Here is a 20568-nt window from a genome sequence, read left to right as displayed (position 1 = left end):
TCCTGTTACTTTCAGTTGGTTCTCTTCTCCACTTTCTGAAGGATTGTTTTTTGGCTCTAATGATTTCCTTTATCTTACTGTTTAGCCACGCCGGCTGACGTTTAGTCTTTTTTCCCTTTTTTCTAATACGTGGAATATATTTGTCCTGAACCTCCAGGATGGTGTTTTTAAACAGCATCCACGCCTGATGCAAGTTTTTTACTCTGCGAGCTGCTCCTTTCAGTCTTTTTTTCACCATTTTTCTCATTTTGTCGTAATCACCTTTTCTATAGTTAAACGCTAGCGTACTTGATTTCCTAGTTTCACTTCCTTCAATGCCAATATCAAAACCGATCATATTATGATCACTGTTATCAAGCGGCCCTCGTATCGTTACCCCCTGCACTAGATCATGAGCACCACTAAGGACTAAGTCTAGTATTTTTCCTTCTCTTGTCGGCTCCTGAACTAGCTGTTCCATGAAGCTGTCCTTGATTTCATCAAGAAATCTTATGTCCCTTGCGTGTACAGATGTTACATTAACCCAGTCTATATGCGGGTAATTGAAATCCCCCATTATTATTGTGTTGCCCAGTTTGTTTGCGTCCCTGATTTCCTTTAACATTTCCGCATCCGTCTGTTCGTCCTGGCCAGGCGGACGGTAGTACACTCCTATCACTATCCTTTTCCCCTTTGCACATGGAATTTCAATCCACAGTGATTCCAAGGAGTGTTTTGCTTCCTGCAGAATTTTCAATCTATTTGATTCAAGGCTCTCGTTAATATACAATGCTACCCCTCCACCAATCCGATTCACCCTATCACTACGATATAATTTGTACCCCGGTATGACAGTGTCCCACTGGTTATCCTCCTTCCACCAGGTCTCAGAGATGCCTCCTATCCCATGACTCCCCAATTTCTTCTGGAGTCTTTCATGAGGTACTTTGTCAAACGCCCTTTGAAAATCCAGATACGCAATATCAACCGGCTTTTCTTTATCCACATGTTTGTTTACTCCTTCAAAGAAATGTAATAGATTGGTGAGGCAAGATTTCCCTTCACTAAATCCATGTTGGCTTTGACTCATTAATCCATGCTTTTGAATATGCTCTGTAATTTTCTTCTTTATAATAGTCTCTACCATTTTGCCCGACACCGGTGTCAGGTTCACCAGTCTATATACTCGATTTTAAAGATAAATTACATATTACTAACAATAGTTCCGCCAGTTCATTTTTCAATTCTTTTAGTACTCTGGGATGAATACCATCCGGTCCAGGAGATTTGCTACTCTTCACTTTGTCAAATTGCCCCATTATCCCCTTGGTTTATAGAGATTTCATTCAGCTTCTCTGACTCGTCAGCTTCAAATACCATTTCTGGCATCGGTATCTCTCTCAAATCTTCCTCGGTGAAGACCGAAGCAAAGAATTCATTTAATCTCTCCGCTGTGGTTTTGTCTTCCCTGATTGCCCCTTTTACCCCTCGGTCATCTAGCGGTCCAATTGATTCTTTTGCTAGCCTCTTGCTTTTAATATACCTTAAAAAAAGTTTTTACTATGTGTTTTTGCCTCCAACGCAATCTTTTTTGCAAAGTCTCTCTTTGCCTTCCTTATGAGTGCTTTGCATTTGATTGATATTCCTTTTTCTGTTTCTTATTATTTTCCGTTGGTTCCTTCTTCCATTTTCCGAAGGATTTTCTTTTAGCTTCCTTCACCTCACTTTTTAACCATGCCGGCTGTTGTTTGGTCTTCCTCCCTCCTTTTTTGTGTCTACATTGATGAGGGTTATGGGTCTAAACGAACCTGCCTGTGTTTCATCTTTCCCCGGCTTTGGGAGTAAGGTAATTAACACTTCATTAGCATAAGCTGGAAATTTCCACAGCTCCACCACCTCCTCATAGTACGCTTGCAATGAACCTATGATCTCCGCGCCTAGGAGTTTGAAAAACTCACTGGTGAATCCATCCGGTCCCGGGGCCGAGTGGGAAGGTAGAGTTTTAATTATATCCTGCAACTCTTTCCCAGTGACCGGCTTGTTCAGCTCATCCAAATCTGAGATAGTTAGACGGGCCAAACCCACCCCATTCAGGTATTTCAGAATCTCGTCCCGGGGCGGGGGGGGGGGGGGGGGTCTGTGCAGCATACATGTCTTGATAGAACCTCCGGAACACCTGTGCTATCTTATCTTTTTGATTTTGAATACGGCCCTCTCCATCTTTGACCGCTGTGATTCTATGTTTGTGCAGCGCTGCGTATGCCTTGTAGCGCTATAGAAATGCTAAATAGTAGTAGTAGTGTTCTTGTTCCTCCCCACGTTTTAATCATCCGTGCTAACAGGGCCCCAGCTTTGTTACCATACCTCTATAAGTGGTATTTCCTGTACACTAATGCTCGTGAGGCCCTCTCATGGAGGAGAGAGTTCAAAGCTATTTGCGCTGCCTGCATTTGTTCTTTAAGATAAGGGTTAGGAGTGCGGATGTACCTGCACTTTGCTTTTTGATACTGTTTTTCTAGGTTAGTTATGGCTCCTGTGATCCGTCGTTCTCTTTTAGCAGTATAGGCTATTATTGCTCCACGCAGAACTGCTTTAGCAGCTTGCCAGAATAATGAGGGCTGGCTTTTATGAAGTGCATTGAATTTCACATAGTCCCCCCAGCTGCCCCGGAGATATCGATTAAAGTCTTTGTCAGTGGACAAGTATGAGGGGAAATGCCATCCCGCCCCGGGACTCCTCCAAATCCCTTAAATTCTCCCAAGCCATCGCATGGTCAGAAATCTCTTCCGGCCCAATCACTGCAGCTTCCACGTATGGGAATAAGCGTTGGTCCACGAGGGCGTAGTCTGTGCGGGACCAGCTGCCATGGTCACGAGAGAGATGAGTGCAGTCTCGCGAATCGGGGTGCAAAATTCGCCATGCGTCTACTAGATTGAGCGATTGCATAAACTGGGGAAGAGCTCTCGATCCCTTCCCTCCCCTGCTAGCCCATCTGGGGGTGGAGCAATCCAGTACTGGGTTTGCTACTAAGTTAAAATCCCCCAGTACTAATATAGGTATAGGGCTGAATGAGAGGCACCGTTGGATCACTTGGTCATAAAAAGTTTTATCATATAAATTTGGCCCATACAGTGCCACCACCAGATATTCTCGGTGTCTTAGCCACAAGTGCACCATCAGATATCTCCCCTCCGGGTTATTTCCAACAACCTTAGATTTTGCTGCTAATCCTTTTCTGATCAAAATAGCTACCCCTTTGCTCCTTCCCGCTGCAGGGGCCGCATGTACCTCGCCCACCCATGTACGTTTCAATTTCTGGTGCTCAGCCGCTGACAAGCAGGTTTCCTGCAAGCAGGCCACATCAGCTTTATGTTTCTTAAGTGCCATTAAGATCTTAGTTCTCTTTACCGGAGTAGTTATTCCACCCACATTCCAGGTCAGGAACCTGACATTGTTGCCCTCCTCCCTCCTTTTTTAATACACGGAATATGTTTGGCCTGGGCTTCCAGGATGGTATTTTTGAACAGTATCCACGTCTGATGTAAATTTTTGACCCTCGCAGCTGCTCCTCAAGTTTTTTTTTTCACCGTTCTCATTTTATCATAGTCTCATTTTTGAAAGTTAAACATTAACGTAAGGGATATTAATAAACCTTGGTACTTTGAGGCTTTTTCCTCCATCAATGATCATTGAAGATTGATCATTTACATATCTTTTCTTACTTAAACAGTGGAGTTGCAATTTAAGTACTCTATTTACATGCAGAGTTGTAGGACCCATTCCCCTCCTGCAATGTTACAGTGTTCAATCAGCCAGATTCCTGTGCAGTTCTACTAAGGCAAGGAAACTGACAGTTATGAACTCATTAAGAATAAATCTGTTTGTGTTTTAAAACAATTTATCAGGATTTCTTCTCTCTCTGTATTCTCAATAAACCCACTCACAAGGGAATGTCCATTAGTATCTGTTAATAGGTTATAATCAAGCCCATTCTTAATTATATTAATGACTGATGCAAGCCTCTAATAAGAGGGATTAAAATGAATATATCATGTGCATAAGAGAGAAGAGTTGTTCCTTCTCCAATGGAATTAAGCCAAGAGAGCTCATAAAAATATTAAATAACATAGGTGACACAGGTGAGGAACGCACAAGGAGATCGCCAAGCAGAGGAGAGACACATTTTATCCATGCATTTCCTATCAGTTTCTGAAACCACAAAATTCCATAGGTTACTAACAGGCTTATTTTCGAAAGAAGGGCACCCATCTTTCGACACATATCGGGAAATGGGCGTCGTTCTCCCAGGGTCCCCAAATCAGCATAATCGAAAGCCAATTTTGGGCGTCCTTAACTGCTTTCTGTCACGGGGACGACCAGAGTTCATGGGGGCGTGTCGGAAGCATAGCGAAGGCAGGACTGGGGCATGCCTAACACATGGGCGTCCTCGACCCATAATGAAAAAAGAAGGGCGTCCCTGACGAGCACTTGGGCAACTTTACTTGCTCCATTTTTTGTTATGACCAAGCTTCAAAAAGGTGCCCGAACTGACTAGATGACCACCGGAGGGAATCTGGGATAACCTCCCCTTACTACCCCAGTGGTCACTAACCCCCTCCCACCCTAAAAAAAACCTTTTTAAATATTTTTTGCCAGCCTCAAATGTCACACCCAGCTCCATGACAGTAGTATGCAGGTCCCTGGAGCAGTTTTAGTGGGTGCAGTGCACTTCAGGCAGGCGGACCCAGGCCCATCCCCCCATACCTGTTACACCTGTGGTGGTAAATGTGAGCCCTTCAAAACCCACCAAAAACTTACTGTACCCAAATGTAGGTGCCCCCACTTCAACCCTTAGGGCTATGGTAGTGTGGTACATTTGTGGGTTGGGGGGTCCAGCTATGCACCTGGGAGCAATTTCTGAAGTCCACTGCAGTGCCCCCTAGGATGCCCGGTTGGTGTCCTGGCATGTCAGGGGGACAAGTGCACTACGAATGCTGGCTCCTCCCATGACCAAATGGTTTGGATTTGGTCATTTCTGAGATGGGCGTCCTCGGTTTCCATTATGGCCGAAAATCGGGGACAACCATCTCTAAGGATGACCTAAATTTTGCGATTTGGGTGCCCCCAACCGTATTATTGAAACGAAAGATGGACGCCCATCTTGATTCGATAATATGGGTTTCCCCGCCCCTTCACTGGGATGTCCTGCAAGGACGTCCTCAGGAAAACTTGGGCGCCCCTTTCGATTATGCCCCTCCACAAAACTTTGAAAATACGCCTGTTAGTCTAGCAAGTGATTGTGTATGATCAACTGTATCAAATACGCTGGAAGTGGCCAACTGTGACCATACAGCTTGACCACCAGCACTGAGTATTTCTTTCGCTTGAGAGAGTAAAATAAGGACCAAATTGAGATGAATGTAAAATATTAAAGGGCCCTTTAACCAAACTGCAGTAAAAAGTGGCCTTAGTGCATCCTTATGCGGGTCGTTCGCACTAAGATTTTTACTGCAGGGTTAAATGGCATATTTTGTAGTCAATAAGAATCACTCGCTAACCACATGCTAATCTGTTAGCGCACAGCAATGTAGCTGTGCTGTTTAGTACAGAATATGTCTAGTCTCTGCTCCCAGACCTACCCCCAGTGCTAAAGAATTACTGTGGGATGCCCCTTGCTGTTCCAAACAGCGCTCTAAAACTAGCACTGAAACAGCACGGGGCTTTGCCATTCCTATGATCAGAGGTAATAGCATGCAAATTTAAGCACGCTATTCACTCTGATCATAGGGTAAAAGTGCGGGAGGTATACTATTGATTGGCCTGTGGTTACTTGGTATTATCAGATCTGAGTTTGAAGATTTAGGAAAAGGTGTGAGAGTGATTTCATCCAGTATGGTTTGAAAGTAGCCTGTGTTCAAAGCATTGTTTATGAAATACACAGTCCAGCGCATTATTTCCAAAACAGGATTACAAAGTAAATTGGTTGGACAACAATCTTTTCCGGTGAAGAAGATGACTTAGCCTAAGTAACAAAGGTTCAACTTCTGCACAAGACACTGTGTCAAAAATAGAGGAATATCTCTCTGCAGGAACTGCATAGTAGAAGAAACAACAGTTAGTGACGTGTTAAATGCATCCCTGGCCATTGAGTTAAAAGATTGCGGCTAATGCATGCCTGAAGTACATGTGTTTCCATGTCAGTCAGCGCAGTGTCCCATGTTTCCACACACATTTATTTTCATATGATTTATTTCTTGCTTCAGGCATGAACTTTGTTGTTTTATGTGTGCATTGCAGAACTGTGGGCTGAGCTTTTGCACACAACTCTAATGTTTACAGGGCTTCTTGTGTCCTCCGCCTGTTTGACTTTTGTTCCAATTTGTACAGAGCTGTAGGGGAGGGCTGTAGAGTGTGACAGTTTCCAGAGGCCTCTTGTCTTCTTATCTTTCAGAAAGCACCCTTGTGCTGTTATCCTTCAGAAAGTGATTACCTTATAATAAATATCTGAAAGTTGATAAGTATTGCTGGTGTGATGGACTGGCCTGAGCTTTGACCTCTCCGATTGCTGACTGATCCTTTCTGTCTACACATGGATGACGCTGCCTGACACCCCATCCTAATCCCTTCACTGTATTTTCAGGGCTCTTCCCTAGCCAGACACCTTCTCTTGATCACTCTTTTCTGGACCTGGAAGGTATGGTTTCAGACTCGGCAAGGTATCTTACCCTGTTCCCTCCTTTCCACACTTGCATGGGTGTACCTCTTCAGTTCGAGCCTCGGTCTGACTCACTGCTCCAAGGGAAAGGTTTTTATTGTTCATGCTGTGTTATTTGGCATCTCGGTACAAGGTTGGTTGCTTAAAGATTGCCCTTTGTCTTCTAGGCTGTGAGGTGACACAAAAGCTGTACTTCAGAACCTGCAGAAAACACAGGTAAAAATGTGTGAAATGAGTAGTAAAGAGACACAGGCAGGCAGAAAACACAGGTAAAAATGTGTGAAATGAGTAGTAAAGAGACACAGGCAGGCAGAAAACACAGGTAAAAATGTGTGAAATGTGTAGTAAACAGACACAGGCAGACTAGTGAAACGTGCCATTGTAAAAGTCGAGAAGCAATACAGAGATGCATGAGTGGTAGAGGGACAAGTGTCCCTGAGCGATATTGGGACATATACAGTTACTACTACTACTACTTAACATTTCTAGAGCGCTACTAGGGTTACGCAGCGCTGTACAATTTAACAAAGAGAGACAGTCCCTGCTCAAAGAGCTTACAATCTAATAGACAAGTGAACGGTCGGTCCGATAGGGGCAGTCAAATTGGGGCAGTCTGGATTCACTGAACGGTAAGGGTTAGGTGCCGAACGCAGCATTGAAGAGGTGGGCTTTAAGCAAAGACTTGAAGACGGGCAGGGAGGGGGCTTGGCGTAAGGGTTCAGGAAGGTTGTTCCAAGCATAGGGTGAGGCGAGACAGAATGAGCGGAGCCTGGAGTTGGCGGTGGTGGAGAAGGGCACTGAGAGGAGGGATTTATCCTGTGAACGGAGGTTACGGGCGGGAACGTAAGGGGAGATGAGGGTAGAGAGGTAGTGAGGGGCAGCAGACTGAGTGCATTTGTAGGTAAGAAGGAGAAGCTTGAATTGAATGCGGTATCCGATCGGAAGCCAGTGAAGTGACCTGAGGAGAGGGGTGATATGAGTATATCGGTTCTGGCGGAATATGAGACGTGCAGCAGAGTTCTGAACAGACTGAAGGGGGGATAGATGGCTAAGTGGGAGGCCGGTGAGGAGTAAGTTGCAGTAGTCCAGGCGAGAGGTAATGAGAGCGTGGACGAGAGTTCGGGTGGTGTGTTCAGAGAGGAAAGGGCGAATTTTGCTGATGTTAAAGAGGAAGAAGCGACAGGTCTTGGCTATCTGCTGGATATGCGCAGAGAAGGAGAGAGAGGAGTCAAAGATGACTCCGAGGTTGCGGGCAGATGAGACGGGGAGGATGAGGGTGTTATCAACTGAGATAGAAAGTGGAGGAAGAGGAGAAGTGGGTTTTGGTGGAAAGACGATAAGCTCGGTCTTGGACATGTTCAGTTTCAGGTGGCGGTTGGACATCCAGGCAGCAATGTCGGATAAGCAGGCCGATACCTTTGCCTGGGTCTCCGCGGTGATGTCTGGTGTGGAGAGATACAGTTGGGTGTCATCAGCATAGAGATGATATTGGAAACCATGAGATGAGATCAGGGAGCCCAGGGAAGAGGTGTAGTTCAGCAATGAGTATGTATAAACATGAATGAGCACTAAAAACACTGGATTGAGTGATACAGACATGAGTGACATTGTGCAATTGAGATTAGAACAAGTATATGAACGATACTAAGGCCAGCATTTGCATGTGCTAGTGGTACACGGACCAAAATAGGAGTGTGTGAGAGTGATAGACTAGTGTGTGTGTGAGTGCTAGTGGTACACAGACCAACCTAGGAGTTTGTGAGAGTGATTCTGAGACCGGTGTGTGTGTGAGTAGTAGTGGTACACAGACCAACCTAGGAGTTTGTGAGAGTGATACCGAGACTGGTGTGTGTGTGAGTAGTAGTGGTACACGGACCAACCTAGGAGTTTGTGAGAGTGATTCTGAGACCGGTGTATGTGTGAGTGCTAGTGGTACACAAACCAACCTAGGAGTTTGTGAGAGTGATACCGAGACTGGTGTGTGTGTGAGTAGTAGTGGTACACGGACCAACCTAGGAGTTTGTGAGAGTGATTCTGAGACCGGTGTGTGTGTGAGTGCTAGTGGTACACAGACCAACCTAGGAGTTTGTGAGAGTGATACCGAGACTGGTGTGTGTGTGAGTAGTAGTGGTACACGGACCAACCTAGGAGTTTGTGAGAGTGATTCTGAGACCGGTGTGTGTGTGAGTGCTAGTGGTACACAGACCAACCTAGGAGTTTGTGAGAGTGATACCGAGACTGATGTGTGTGTGAGTAGTAGTGGTATATGGACCAACCTAGGAGTTTGTGAGAGTGATACCGAGACTGATGTGTGTGTGAGTAGTAGTGGTATATGGACCAACCTAGGAGTTTGTGAGAGTGATACCAAGACTGGTGTGTGTGTGAGTAGTAGTGGTACACGGACCAACCTAGGAGTTTGTGAGAGTGATTCTGAGACTGATGTGTGTGCGAGTGGTGGTGGTACACAGACCAACCTAGGAGTTTGTGAGAGTGATACCAAGACTGTGTGTGTGAGTAGTAGTGGTACACGGACCAACCTAGGAGTTTGTGAGTGATACCAAGACTGGTGTGCGTGTGAGTAGTAGTGGTACACGGACCAACCCTAGGAGTTTGTGAGAGTGATTCTGAGACCGGTGTGTGCAATTGGTAGTGGTACACAGACCAACCTAGGATTTTGTGAGAGTGATACCAAGACTGGTGTGTGTGTGAGTAGTAATGGTACATGGACCAACCTAGGAGCTTGTGAGAGTGATTCTGAGATCGATGTGTGTGTGAGTGGTAGTGGTACACGGATTAACCTAGGAGTTTGTGCGAGTGATAGTGATACAAGGACCACCATAGGAGTGTGTGAGAGTGATACAGGGCCAGTATGTGTCCGAGTCCTAATGGTACATGGACCAGGATAGGGGTGTCTGAGAGTGATACCAAGACTATTGTGTGAGTGCTAGATGATTGAGGGCTAAAAGGTGGAACTTGGAGAGAACAAGGTCATAGCTGAGAAACTAAATTAATTTTTTGCTTCTGTCTTCACTGAGAAGATTGTAAAGGAACTATCAATATTCTATTTTACCTGGTTCCTATATACCAACCATTAGTTCCAAAAAATTGGATTCACCACGGTTTACAAAAGGAGTACCTCAATAAATTGAGGGAAATTACAAAACTCAAAACCTCAGTATAAATGCAGGATTAACCTTCATATAAATGGGTCTTAAGCAACTTCCTAAAATAAGTATAGGATGGTTGTGTTTTCAGGACCAAAAGCAGCACATTCCATTGACATGCTTCCTGAAAAGGAATTTGAATCTAACGTTCTTTTATAGAATAGTAACAAAGATTTCTCCCAGAGACAGTAGTTAAAGATAAGGATACAAAGGAACAGAAACAAATCTCAGTTAACTAAGAAGATGTAATTTTATTTATTTATTTGTAGCATTTGTAGCCCACATTTTCCCACCAATTTGCAGGCTCAATGTGGCTTACATTGGCCAAATCAACACGTTAATGAGCAGCAAACCACCTTGAATGGATGGTATACACCCCAGAGTACTGAAATAACTCAAAAATAAAAGACAGGAGCAGATTGCAAAAATAAAATTGCCTATCTATTAGTATTTTACCCTATGATTAAAATTGTCCATGGTATCTGAAGATTGGGCCAGTTTAACATCAGTTTATAAAAGGGTTCCAGGGGTGATTCAGGAATCTATGGAACGATGAGCCTGAAGTCATTGCCAGGTAAAAGATTAGCAACTATTTGAAAGGGTGAAAAATAGACTGTGCTTATCAAAGATTCAGGACTCAATGATTCAGAACCATCTCGCCTTGAATCTTTCAAAAACTATTAATAATTATGAAACTACGGGGAACTACGGTTGGATGTGAATCTTTTGCTTTACATGGACTTACATTTCCGATTAAGGATCCGATGTTTAGCATAGGTATAGTCCTGGATGCTGATTTGACAATGAAGGCTCAAGTTTTGAGGACATTTCAAGATTCCTTTTCCTAACTTTATGTCCTTAGTAAGATCAAACAAATGAGGAAATTTGTGGATTCTGGAGGGAAAGAAAAATGCTTGTATTAATTCTTGTTGTGATATGTTGTTTGCTAATAAAGATGTTAATAAAACAATTAAATGACCTCGGGAGGATTTCCGTGTGATAGTGCAGAGCTTAGTGTTTAAGCTAGATTGTTGCAACTATTTGTATGTTGGGATTCAACTAGCAAGAGGGATCAGCATTGTGGGGGGGGTGGGGGGGGATTGGACAGGGGAGTGAAGGACTGTTGCATTAGTGACAGATCCCCTTATCTGGATGCTGGCCGATATTCAGCTGGTCAGGTCAGCTGGCACCCAGATATATGCAGGTAGCTAGCTTCTAGCTAGTTATACCCAGTTACTCAATACTGATTCCAAGACATGGCCTGGCATTAACTGTCCAGGTCTAATTTAGCAGTAGCGATCAGTGCTTTAAAAAACATTGACCGCCACCAGCCAAGTAGTGACCGGAAAGAGTTTTTTATTCATCTCAAATTGATTAATTCATTTATATTGGTTTTGTTTTATACAGCACATGAGAGCAGTGAGGCCTCTCCCTTTTCCTACAAATAGTTCCTTTTTCTGATCCTTATGTCCTTGATCCCTGATAGCCTTAGGAAGATGCCGACATCTCTGATGAGCAGAGACCTGGTTACTCATCTCCTGGTGGCGCTATTTGGCATGGGCTCCTGGGTTGCAGTGAATTCTCTTTGGATTGAGCTCCCTGTGGTGGTGAAGGATCTGCCAGAAGGTAAGAAAGTCCTGCAAGTTTGTGTGAGCAGTGTCAGCCGGTGAAGGTGTTCCTTTTAACAGTGAAAGCCTCTGATAGTGATAAACAGTGATACAAGGGGGCAAGCATAGGATGTAAGCCCTCTGAGACAGGGATCTACTGACTCGGTTTGAAATGTAACCTACTTTGAGCTCAGGTTTGGAAAGACAAGTAATGAAATATAAAAATTCAAATCAAACAAATCTCCAGGCATAGGAGGGAGGTTCATTTCTGACCCGGAATACACAAAACTACCCTTCAGGCTGACGATACTTATATTACCAAAATTAATCCAAGGGGAAAAGCCAAAGAACCCTTCCTCCACTTTCGTGTTAAGGAAGAAATAATGGTAGGAATATACAGGGTAAAATCATTTCATAGACATTTTTTAAAAACCCTTGGAATAAGTCTGTTAAAGGTCTAATCGAACCAGCTTTTAAGGATCCAACCCCCCCCCCCCCCCCCCCCCCCCTCAAGCTGTTTCCATTTTGGACACACCCCTACTGTGGCCAGAGTTCGTCAGTATGGCTGTGTCAAGGTATAATACTTGAGTTAGCTCTTGGACAGTGTTAGAAGATTGCATGGGATAATGATACTTAATTTGTAGTAGCAGGTTTTAACTAAGCTACAGATATGAGCAGTGAATGATAGGTTACTGTCCAAAATTATTCCTAAGACCTTGATTGAGTCAACTCTAATAATTACCATTCCAGCCATCGTGATGGGGCTTGCAAGCATCAGCACAAGTGTAAGTCCAAAGACAAGAAGTTTGAATTTCTCCGGATTAAGTTTCAACCTGTGATGGTACAACCAAGCTGCTATCTGGTTTAGAAGTTACTGCTACTACTACTACTTATCATTTCTAGAGCGCTACTAGACGTACGCAGCGCTGTACACTTGAACATAAAGAGACAGTCCCTGCTCGACAGAGCTTACAATCTAATTAGCACAGACAAACAGGACAAACGAGATAAGGGAATATTAAAGTGAGGATGATAAAATAAGGGTTCTGAACAAGTGAATAAGGGTTAGGAGTTAAAAGCAGCATCAAAAAGGTGGGTTTTTAGCTTAGATTTGAAGACGGCCAGAGATGGAGCTTGACATACGGCTCAGGAAGTCTATTCCAGGCATATAATGCAGCAAGATAAGAACGGAGTCTGGAGTTAGCAGTGGAGGAGAAGGGTGCAGATAAGAGAGATTTACCCAGTGAACGGAGTTCCCGGGGAGGAGTGTAGGGAGAGATTAGAGTGGAGAGGTACCGAGGAGCTGCAGAGTGAATGCACTTGTAAGTCAATAAGAGGAGTTTGAACTGTATGCAGAAACAGATAGGGAACCAGTGAAGTGACTTGAGGAGAGGGCTAATATGAGCATAACAACACTGGCGGAATATTAGCCGTGCAGCAGAATTTTGAACAGATTGAAGAGGAGAGAGATGGCTAAGTGGGAGACCTGTGAGAAGCAAGTTGCAATAGTCTAAGCGAGAGGTGATAAGAGTGTGGATAAGGGTCTGGTAGCGTGCTCAGAAAAGAAAGGGCGAATTTTGCTGATATTATAGAGAAAGAAACGACAAGTTTTAGCAGTCTGCTGAATATGTGCAGAGAAGGAGAGAGAGGAGTTGAAAATGATCCCAAGGTTACGAGCTGATGAGACAGGAAGGATGAGAGTGTTATCCACAGAATTAGAGAATGGGGGAAGAGGAGAGGTTGGTTTAGGGGGAAAGATAAGAAGCTCAGTCTTGGTCATGTTTAGTTTCAGATGGCGGTGAGACATCCAAGCAGCAATGTCAGACAGGCAGGCTGATATTTTGGCCTGGATTTCGGCTGAGATTTCTGGTGTGGAGAGGTAGATCTGGGAGTCATCAGCATAAAGATGATACTGAAAACCATGGGATGAGATCAGAGTACCAAGGGAAGAAGTATAGATGGAGAAAAGAAGAGGTCCCAGGACAGATCCCTGAGGTACACCAGCTGACAGTGGGATAGAAGTAGAGGAGGATCCACTAGAGTATACACTAAAGGTACGCTGGGAGAGATAAGAAGAAAACCAGGAAAGAACAGAGCCCTGAAATCCAAGTAAGGATAGCGTATCAAGGAGTAGGCTGTGATCAACAGTGTCAAAAGCAGCAGATAGATCGAGAAGGATGAGGATAGAATAGAGACATTTGGATCTGGCCAGAAAGGGAAGGGAAATGGGACTTGATATACCGCCTTTCTGAGGTTTTTGCAACTACATTCAAAGCGGTTTATATATTGTGATAAAGTCACATCCAGGCTAGTTGGGTTAAGGCAGCTTCAGTCTGAACTACAAGTCCCAGACGGCATTGCAGGCAAGGAGCCAAGGGGGTGAGATGGAAAACCCGGACTGGACTCCTAGCTGCAATAAGGGAGGACATGGGTGTAAGCTAACAGGAGGTGTAGATTGGTTGCCACTAGTGGGAAAGAAAGCTAGGAAACCCTGTGTGCAGGAGCTCCTCATTAGGCTCATGCTCAACTCAGCTGGTATGGGTGTGTAGAGAAGCTAATGAGTGGAGAATGATTGGTTGTGAAGGCAGAAGCCAGGGATTGATTAGGCAGGTGGGAAGGAGTCTCATTAGTTCAGTTCAGGAGAGAGAAGGAGAGAAGTATTTGCAGGCTGAACATCCTTGGGCAGGGAGGTCCCTAAAGTACTGAAGCAGGCTGAGATTCCTTGGGTGAGAGGAAGTCCCAAAAGTATTGAATTCACTGTGAAGCTGATGCAGGGGAAAACCCTTGGGTAGAAGGAGTCCCTAAAATATTGAACTCTCCTGAAGGTAAAGAGGATAGAAGGTAGAAAATGCTGCTTGGTGACTGAACTGTGATGATGAACTGAAAGAACTGTTTGTCTTGGGAATTTAATTACTGTTTATTGTGCACTGGATAAAGAGCCCAGACTGAAGTCTGTATTGAATCCTGGTATGTGCTATGCTGCTGTTGGAACTGTGTACTAAAACCCTGCATGGAATAAAAGTCCTTAAGATTGAAGTTACTGGTGGACATCTATTTATTCATTGTACCGGGAGCCTGGGGCTGGAGGAGATTGTTCTATCCTTTGCTGCACAAGAGAGGCGCCTGGTTACAATATATTCAGGTACTTATTTTGTACCAGGGGCAATGGAGGGTTAAGTGAGTTGCCCAGAGTCACAAGGAACTGCAGTGGGAATCAAACTAAGTTCCCCAGGATCAAAGTCCACTGCACTAACCATTAGACTACTCCTCCACTCCAGATCATTGGAGACCTTAGCAAGTGCTGTTTCAGTTGAATGAAGGGGGCGAAAGCCAGATTGAAGTGGATCAAGAATAGCTTGAGATGAAAGAAAGTCAAGGCAACGGCGGTAAACAGCACATTGGATAGGAAAGGGAGGAGGGAGACGGGGCAATAGTTGGAAGGACAGGTAGGGTCCAATGAAGATTTTTTAAGGAGTGGTGTGACTATGGCATGTTTGAAGGCATCAGGAACAGTCGCAGGGGAAATTGAAAGACTGAGGATATGACAGATAAAAGGGATGACAGTAGGAGAGATAGTGTTAAGTAGATGGGTGGGAATAGGATCAGAGGAACAGGTAGTTAGTTTCGAGGAGGAAAGAAGATGTGTAGTTTCCTCTTCAGTGATTTCAGAAAAGGAAGAAAAGGAGGCAGGGGTTGGAGGGTTGAGAGAATGGACTAAAGGAAGAAGAGGTGGAGGTGACCTGGTTGAGAATTCAAGTTTATTCTTGTGAACCTTATCATGAAAGTACTCAGCCAGAGTCTGGGGAGAAAGTGAAGGGGGATTTGGAGGTGAAGGCACTTTGAGGAGAGAGTTCAGTGTGGCAAAGAGACGTTGAGGGTTTGAGCCAAGAGAATTTGTCAACTGGATTTAATAGTCCTGTTTGGCAAGTAAAAGAGCAGACTGGAAGGAGGTCAGCAAGAATTTGAAATGTATGAAGTCAGCATGGGCACAGGATTTCAGCCAAAGGTAGAGCGGGCACAGGAACGTAGGTAGTGGATTCTAGAGGTCAGCCAAGGCTGGGGTTTGGTATGTTTTACAGAACGGGGAATGGGAGGAGGGAGAGAATCCAGATCAGAGGAGAGAATAGTATTATAGGAAGAGACAGCCTCCATGACAGACTTGGATAACATAGTGGTAGAGAAGAGATTTGAAACACTGGAGGACAGAGTAGAAGGGTCAATAGCCTGAAGATTCCTAAATGTATTTGTTAAGATTGGATGGGACTGGGGAGGAGGGTGAAAGTGTGAAAGTTCCCTCTATACCACACTCTGTTCCCAGCCTCAAGAACTTAAAGCAATATAGTATTTTCACTTGTTACAAGAATGTTTTACCTAATTCATAGTGACCTCAGCTGTGCTCATTGCCAACAATGTTTTATGGCAATGGATAAAGAACATACTTCTTCATCGGCTCACTTTTAATGCCACTTTAATTGTTTTATATTTTAAATAACTTATTTTTATATAGATTATAAAAAGAAGTGTCAAAAGAAGGGCGTCCTTCTCTTTTGAAAATAAGCCTGATAGTAAAAAAAATTTTAGGTATATTAAAAGCCAGCAAAAGAATCAGTTGAGCCGCTAGATGACCAAGGGGTAAAAGGGGCACTAAGGGAAGACAAAGCCGAGGAAGATTTGGGAAAGATACCAATGCCAGAAATGGTATCCCAAAGCTGATGAATCAGAGAAACTGAATGAAATCTCTATAAACCTTGAGGATGTAATGGTGCCATTAGACAAATTGAAGATTAGCAAATCTCCTGGACCGGATGATATTCATTCCAGAATACTGATTGAATTGAAAAATGAACTTGCAGAACTACTGTTAGTAATATGTAATGTATCTTTAAAATCAAGAGTAGTACCTGAAGATTGGAGAGTGGCCAATATATTGCCGATTTTTTTTTTTAAGTTCCAGAGGAAATCCAGGAAATCATAGACCGGTGAGCCGGATGGCGGTGCCGGGCAAAATGGTAGAGACTATTATAAAGAACAAAATTATAGAGCATATTCAAAATCATGGATTAATGAGACAAAACCAACCTGGCTTTAGTGAAGGGAAATCTTGCCTCACCAATCTATTACATTTCTTTGAAGGGGTAAACAAACATGTGGATAAAGGTGAGCCGATCGATATTGTGTATCTGCATTTTCAAAAAGCATTTGACAAAGTACCTCATGAAAGACTCCAGAGGAAATTGGAGAGTCATGGAATAGGAGGTAGTGTCCTATTGTTGATTAAACACTAGTTAAAAGATAGAAAATGGAGAGTAGGGTTAAATGATCAGTATTCTCAGTGGAGAAGGGTAGATAGTGGGGTTCCCCAGGGGTCTTTGCTGGGACCGCTGCTTTTTAACATATTTATAAATGATTTAGAGTCGGGAGTAACTAGTGAGGTAATTCAAAGTTATTCAAAGTTGTTAAATCGCGGGAGGATTGTGAAAAATTATAAGAGGATCTTACGAGACTGGGAGACTGGGCGTCTAAATGGCAGATAACGTTTAATGTGAGCAAGTGCAAAGTGATGCACTACATAACTACATAATGCAAAGTTCCACATTGGATATCTGCTAGGTACTTGTTGCCTGGCTTGGCCACTGTTTGGAAAACAGGATACTGGGCTAGGTGGACCATTGGTCTGACCCAGTATGGCTACTCTTATGTTCTTATGTTCACATTAAGGGTCTCTGATCAGGAAAGGGATCTAGTTGTCATTGTTGATGATATGTTGAAACCCTCTGCTCAGTGTGCAGCGGCGGCTAGGAAAGGAATGGAATACAAAAATGAGGATGTTATAATGCCTTTGTATCGCTGCATGGTACAACCGCACCTCAAATATTATGTTCAATTCTGGTCATTGCATCTCAGTGGAGGAGTGGTCTAGTGGTTAGGGTGGTGGACTTTGGTCCTGGGGAACTGAGTTCGATTCCCGGCACAGGCAGCTCCTTGTGACTCTGGGCAAGTCACTTAACCCTCCATTGCCTGCCGCATTGAGCCTGCCATGAGTGGGAAAGCGCGGGGTACAAATATAACAAAAAAGAGTGGAATTAGAAAATGTACAGAGAAGGACGACGAAAATGATAAAGAGGATAGAATGACTTCTCTATGAGGAAAGGCTAAAGCAGCTAGGGCTCTTCAGCTTGGAGAAAAGACAGCTGAGGGGAGATATAATAGAGGTCTATAAAATAATTAGTGGAGTGAAATGGGTAGATATGAATCACTTGTTTACTCTTTACAAAAATACTAGGACTAGGGGACATGCAATGAAGCTACAAAGTGGGAAATTTAAAACGAATCGGAGAAAATATTTCTTCACTCAACGTGTAATTAAACTCTGGAATTCGTTGCTAGAGAATGTAGTAAAAGCAGTTAGCTAGGTTCAAAAAAGGTTTGAATGGCTTCCTAAAGGAAAAATCCATATACCTTTATTAAGATGGACTTGGGGAAAATCCACTGCTTATTTCTAGGATAAGCAGCATAAAATGTATTGTACTATTTTGGGAGCTTGCCAGGTACTTGTAACCTAGTTTGGCCACTGTTGAAAACAGGATGCTGGGCTTGATGGACCTTCAGTCTGTCCCAGTGTGGCAATACTTATGTACTTACTTATGCCACGATTTGGGTTTCAGCCAGGTACTTGTGACCTGGCTTGGCCACTGTTTGGAATACAGAATAGTGGGCTAGATGGACCATTGAACTAACCCAGTATGGCAACTCTAATATTCTTATGTTCTTATCATTGATTCCGAAGGAAGCTATGTTTTTCTATAATTTTGATAGATCAGCAAAGCAATTTTTATGCCCCCAGTGTGTTTAATAATAAAGTATTTCTACATTTAATTACTACACTGTCACCGCTGCTGCACAGGAATATCATCCAGTGGGGGGGGGGATTTCAATTCCGTTTAGGACTCCATTTTGGACAAGTCCTCTCCTCCACCTGGGGCTTGTTTGGATTCTTCCAAGGGACTCCCTTTTCTTTGTAGTGCTTTAGATCTCATAGATGTCTGGCGGGCGTTGCATCCAGGTGAGTGTGACTATACTCGCTTATCTCAGGCACATTCCACTAGGATTGATTATATATTGGTCTCTAGGGATTTTTTTCTAGGATCTCCAAAGCTTAAATTAGCACATGCAATCTCTGACTACACCAGGATCTGGATTCAATTTCATTTGAAGGGGGGTGTCAGGAGTGGATGCCATTGGCTATTCTCTCTATGGCGACTTTTTAATTAAGAAGTGGTAGGAATAAATTGGGAATATTACCCTCTCTGATCATGCTCCTTGTATGTTGCAGTGGGATAGTCACCTGATGGAGAGAAGGGGAGGTACTTGGACTTTTAACAATCTGATCCTAAAACAAGAGGAGGCATGTAGTGACTATGTTGAAGTACTTGAGGAATATTTGTCATTTAACTTACACTCAGGACCTCCTGTAGCAATAATTTGGGATGCGCTTAAGGCAGTTTCCCGAGGCCATTTCATGACGGTGGCAGGACGACTTAAACGGAAAAGAGAGAGCGAATTAAACCAGTTGAGAAGCCAGATTGGGGAACTGGAATTAAAACATAAAAGTACCGGCTCTCTTAGATACTACCGAGCCCTACAAGCTAAGAGGATACAATTAGATGCACTACTAGGCCAGGAGCTAGACTTCCTTAATGCAAAATTAAAGCTTCATAATTACACAAAGAAAAATAAGATTAGTAGACAACTAGCGCTTAAATTACGAAAGCTTCGGATAGAGCGTACCATTTTTTGTATTAAGGGGCAACAAGGAGAAAGACTCCGACAGTCGCAAGAGATTAGAAATCGATTTAGCCAATATTACGAGGCATTGTACTCTAAGGATGACTCGATCCAGGAGGGGGAAGTTCGAGCGTACTTGGAGAAACTAGATTTGCCCAGTATTACTCCAGAGCATAAGGCAGTGCTAGACGCTCCTATTGAGGCAAAGGAAGTGCTTACAGCTATTAAATCCCTAAAAACTGGTAAAGCGCCCGGGTTAGACGGGTATACAAGTGAATTTTATAAAAGATTTGCTTCATACCTGGCACCTTTATTAGCAGAAGTGCTCAACTCCATACGAACAGGGGAAAGTATGCCAGAAACTATGCGAGAGGCATGGATTGCTGTCATCCCTAAACCCAACAAAGATGTGACTGAATGCTCCTCCTACAGGCCAATCTCAATTTTAAATGTTGATGTGCGTATCCTGGCAAAGGTGCTGGCCACTAGGTTATCCATAGTTTTACCATCTATCATTCACCCAGATCAAGTGGGATTCATTGCTAATAGACAAGCCTCCGATAACATAAGGCGAACAATAGATGTTATGTATGCTGCAAAGCAGAGGAATACACCCTATTGTCTGTTAAGTATCGATGCCGAGAAGGCATTTGATAGGGTTCATTGGCCTTTTCTCTATCAGACAATGCAGCGTTTTGGTATTGGCGCTCATTTTATGGGTTGGATCAGGGAATTTTATACCAGACCTAAAGCCTGTTTAAAGATCAATGGACAGGTCTCCCCCCTTTTTGATTTACAAAGAGGTACACGTCAGGGATGTCCATTGTCGCCCCTTTTGTTTGCTATGGTGATGGAACCCCTGGCGTGGGTCATTAGAAATGACCCGGGAATTACGGGTGTGAAGGTAGGAGATTGGGATTCCAAAGTTGCGCTTTTTGCCGATGATGTCCTGTTGACAATCACATCTCCTTTGGATTCCCTTCCAAAGCTATTTCAGACTATGGAGGACTATAGCAGGGTTTCTGGTTTCAAAATTAATTATACTAAGACGGAAACATTAGCACAGGGAATGGAAACGCAAATATATCAGACCTGTCAAAGGTTGTTCCCCTTGAGGTGGGTGACTGATGGCATTAGATATCTGGGAGTCTTTCTCATTAGTAATTTGCACCGCCTAAGTGAGGTGAATTATAATCCCTTAGTGACTGAGCTCAAGTCAGACCTGGATAGATGGGAACCGCTTGGACTGTCCTGGTTTGGCAGGATAGCCACGGTAAAAATGAACATTTTGCCGCGATTATTATATCTTTTTCAATCG

At 43.6% G+C, this 20568-nt stretch overlaps 1 protein-coding gene across 2 annotated transcripts in view; it reads left to right on the top strand.

Annotated features, from left to right (window-relative positions):
• Positions 1–20568, top strand: part of LOC115458884 (solute carrier family 52, riboflavin transporter, member 2-like) — a 77472-nt gene that overhangs the window by 22418 nt on the left and 34486 nt on the right. The window contains exons 2-3 of one of the 2 annotated variants that reach the window (XM_030188722.1): positions 6862–6910; positions 11345–11484. In XM_030188722.1, coding sequence (XP_030044582.1) covers positions 11355–11484 — 130 coding nt within the window. In that variant the 5' untranslated portion in view covers positions 6862–6910; positions 11345–11354. Of the gene's footprint in view, positions 1–6766; positions 6911–11344; positions 11485–20568 lie in introns of those variants that run through there. The other variant, XM_030188721.1, reaches the window with a different exon arrangement.

Source organism: Microcaecilia unicolor, unplaced genomic scaffold (genome assembly GCF_901765095.1).
Source record: "Microcaecilia unicolor unplaced genomic scaffold, aMicUni1.1, whole genome shotgun sequence".
Taxonomy (NCBI): Eukaryota; Metazoa; Chordata; class Amphibia; order Gymnophiona; family Siphonopidae; genus Microcaecilia; species Microcaecilia unicolor.
This window is presented reverse-complemented; position numbering and strand designations above follow the sequence as displayed.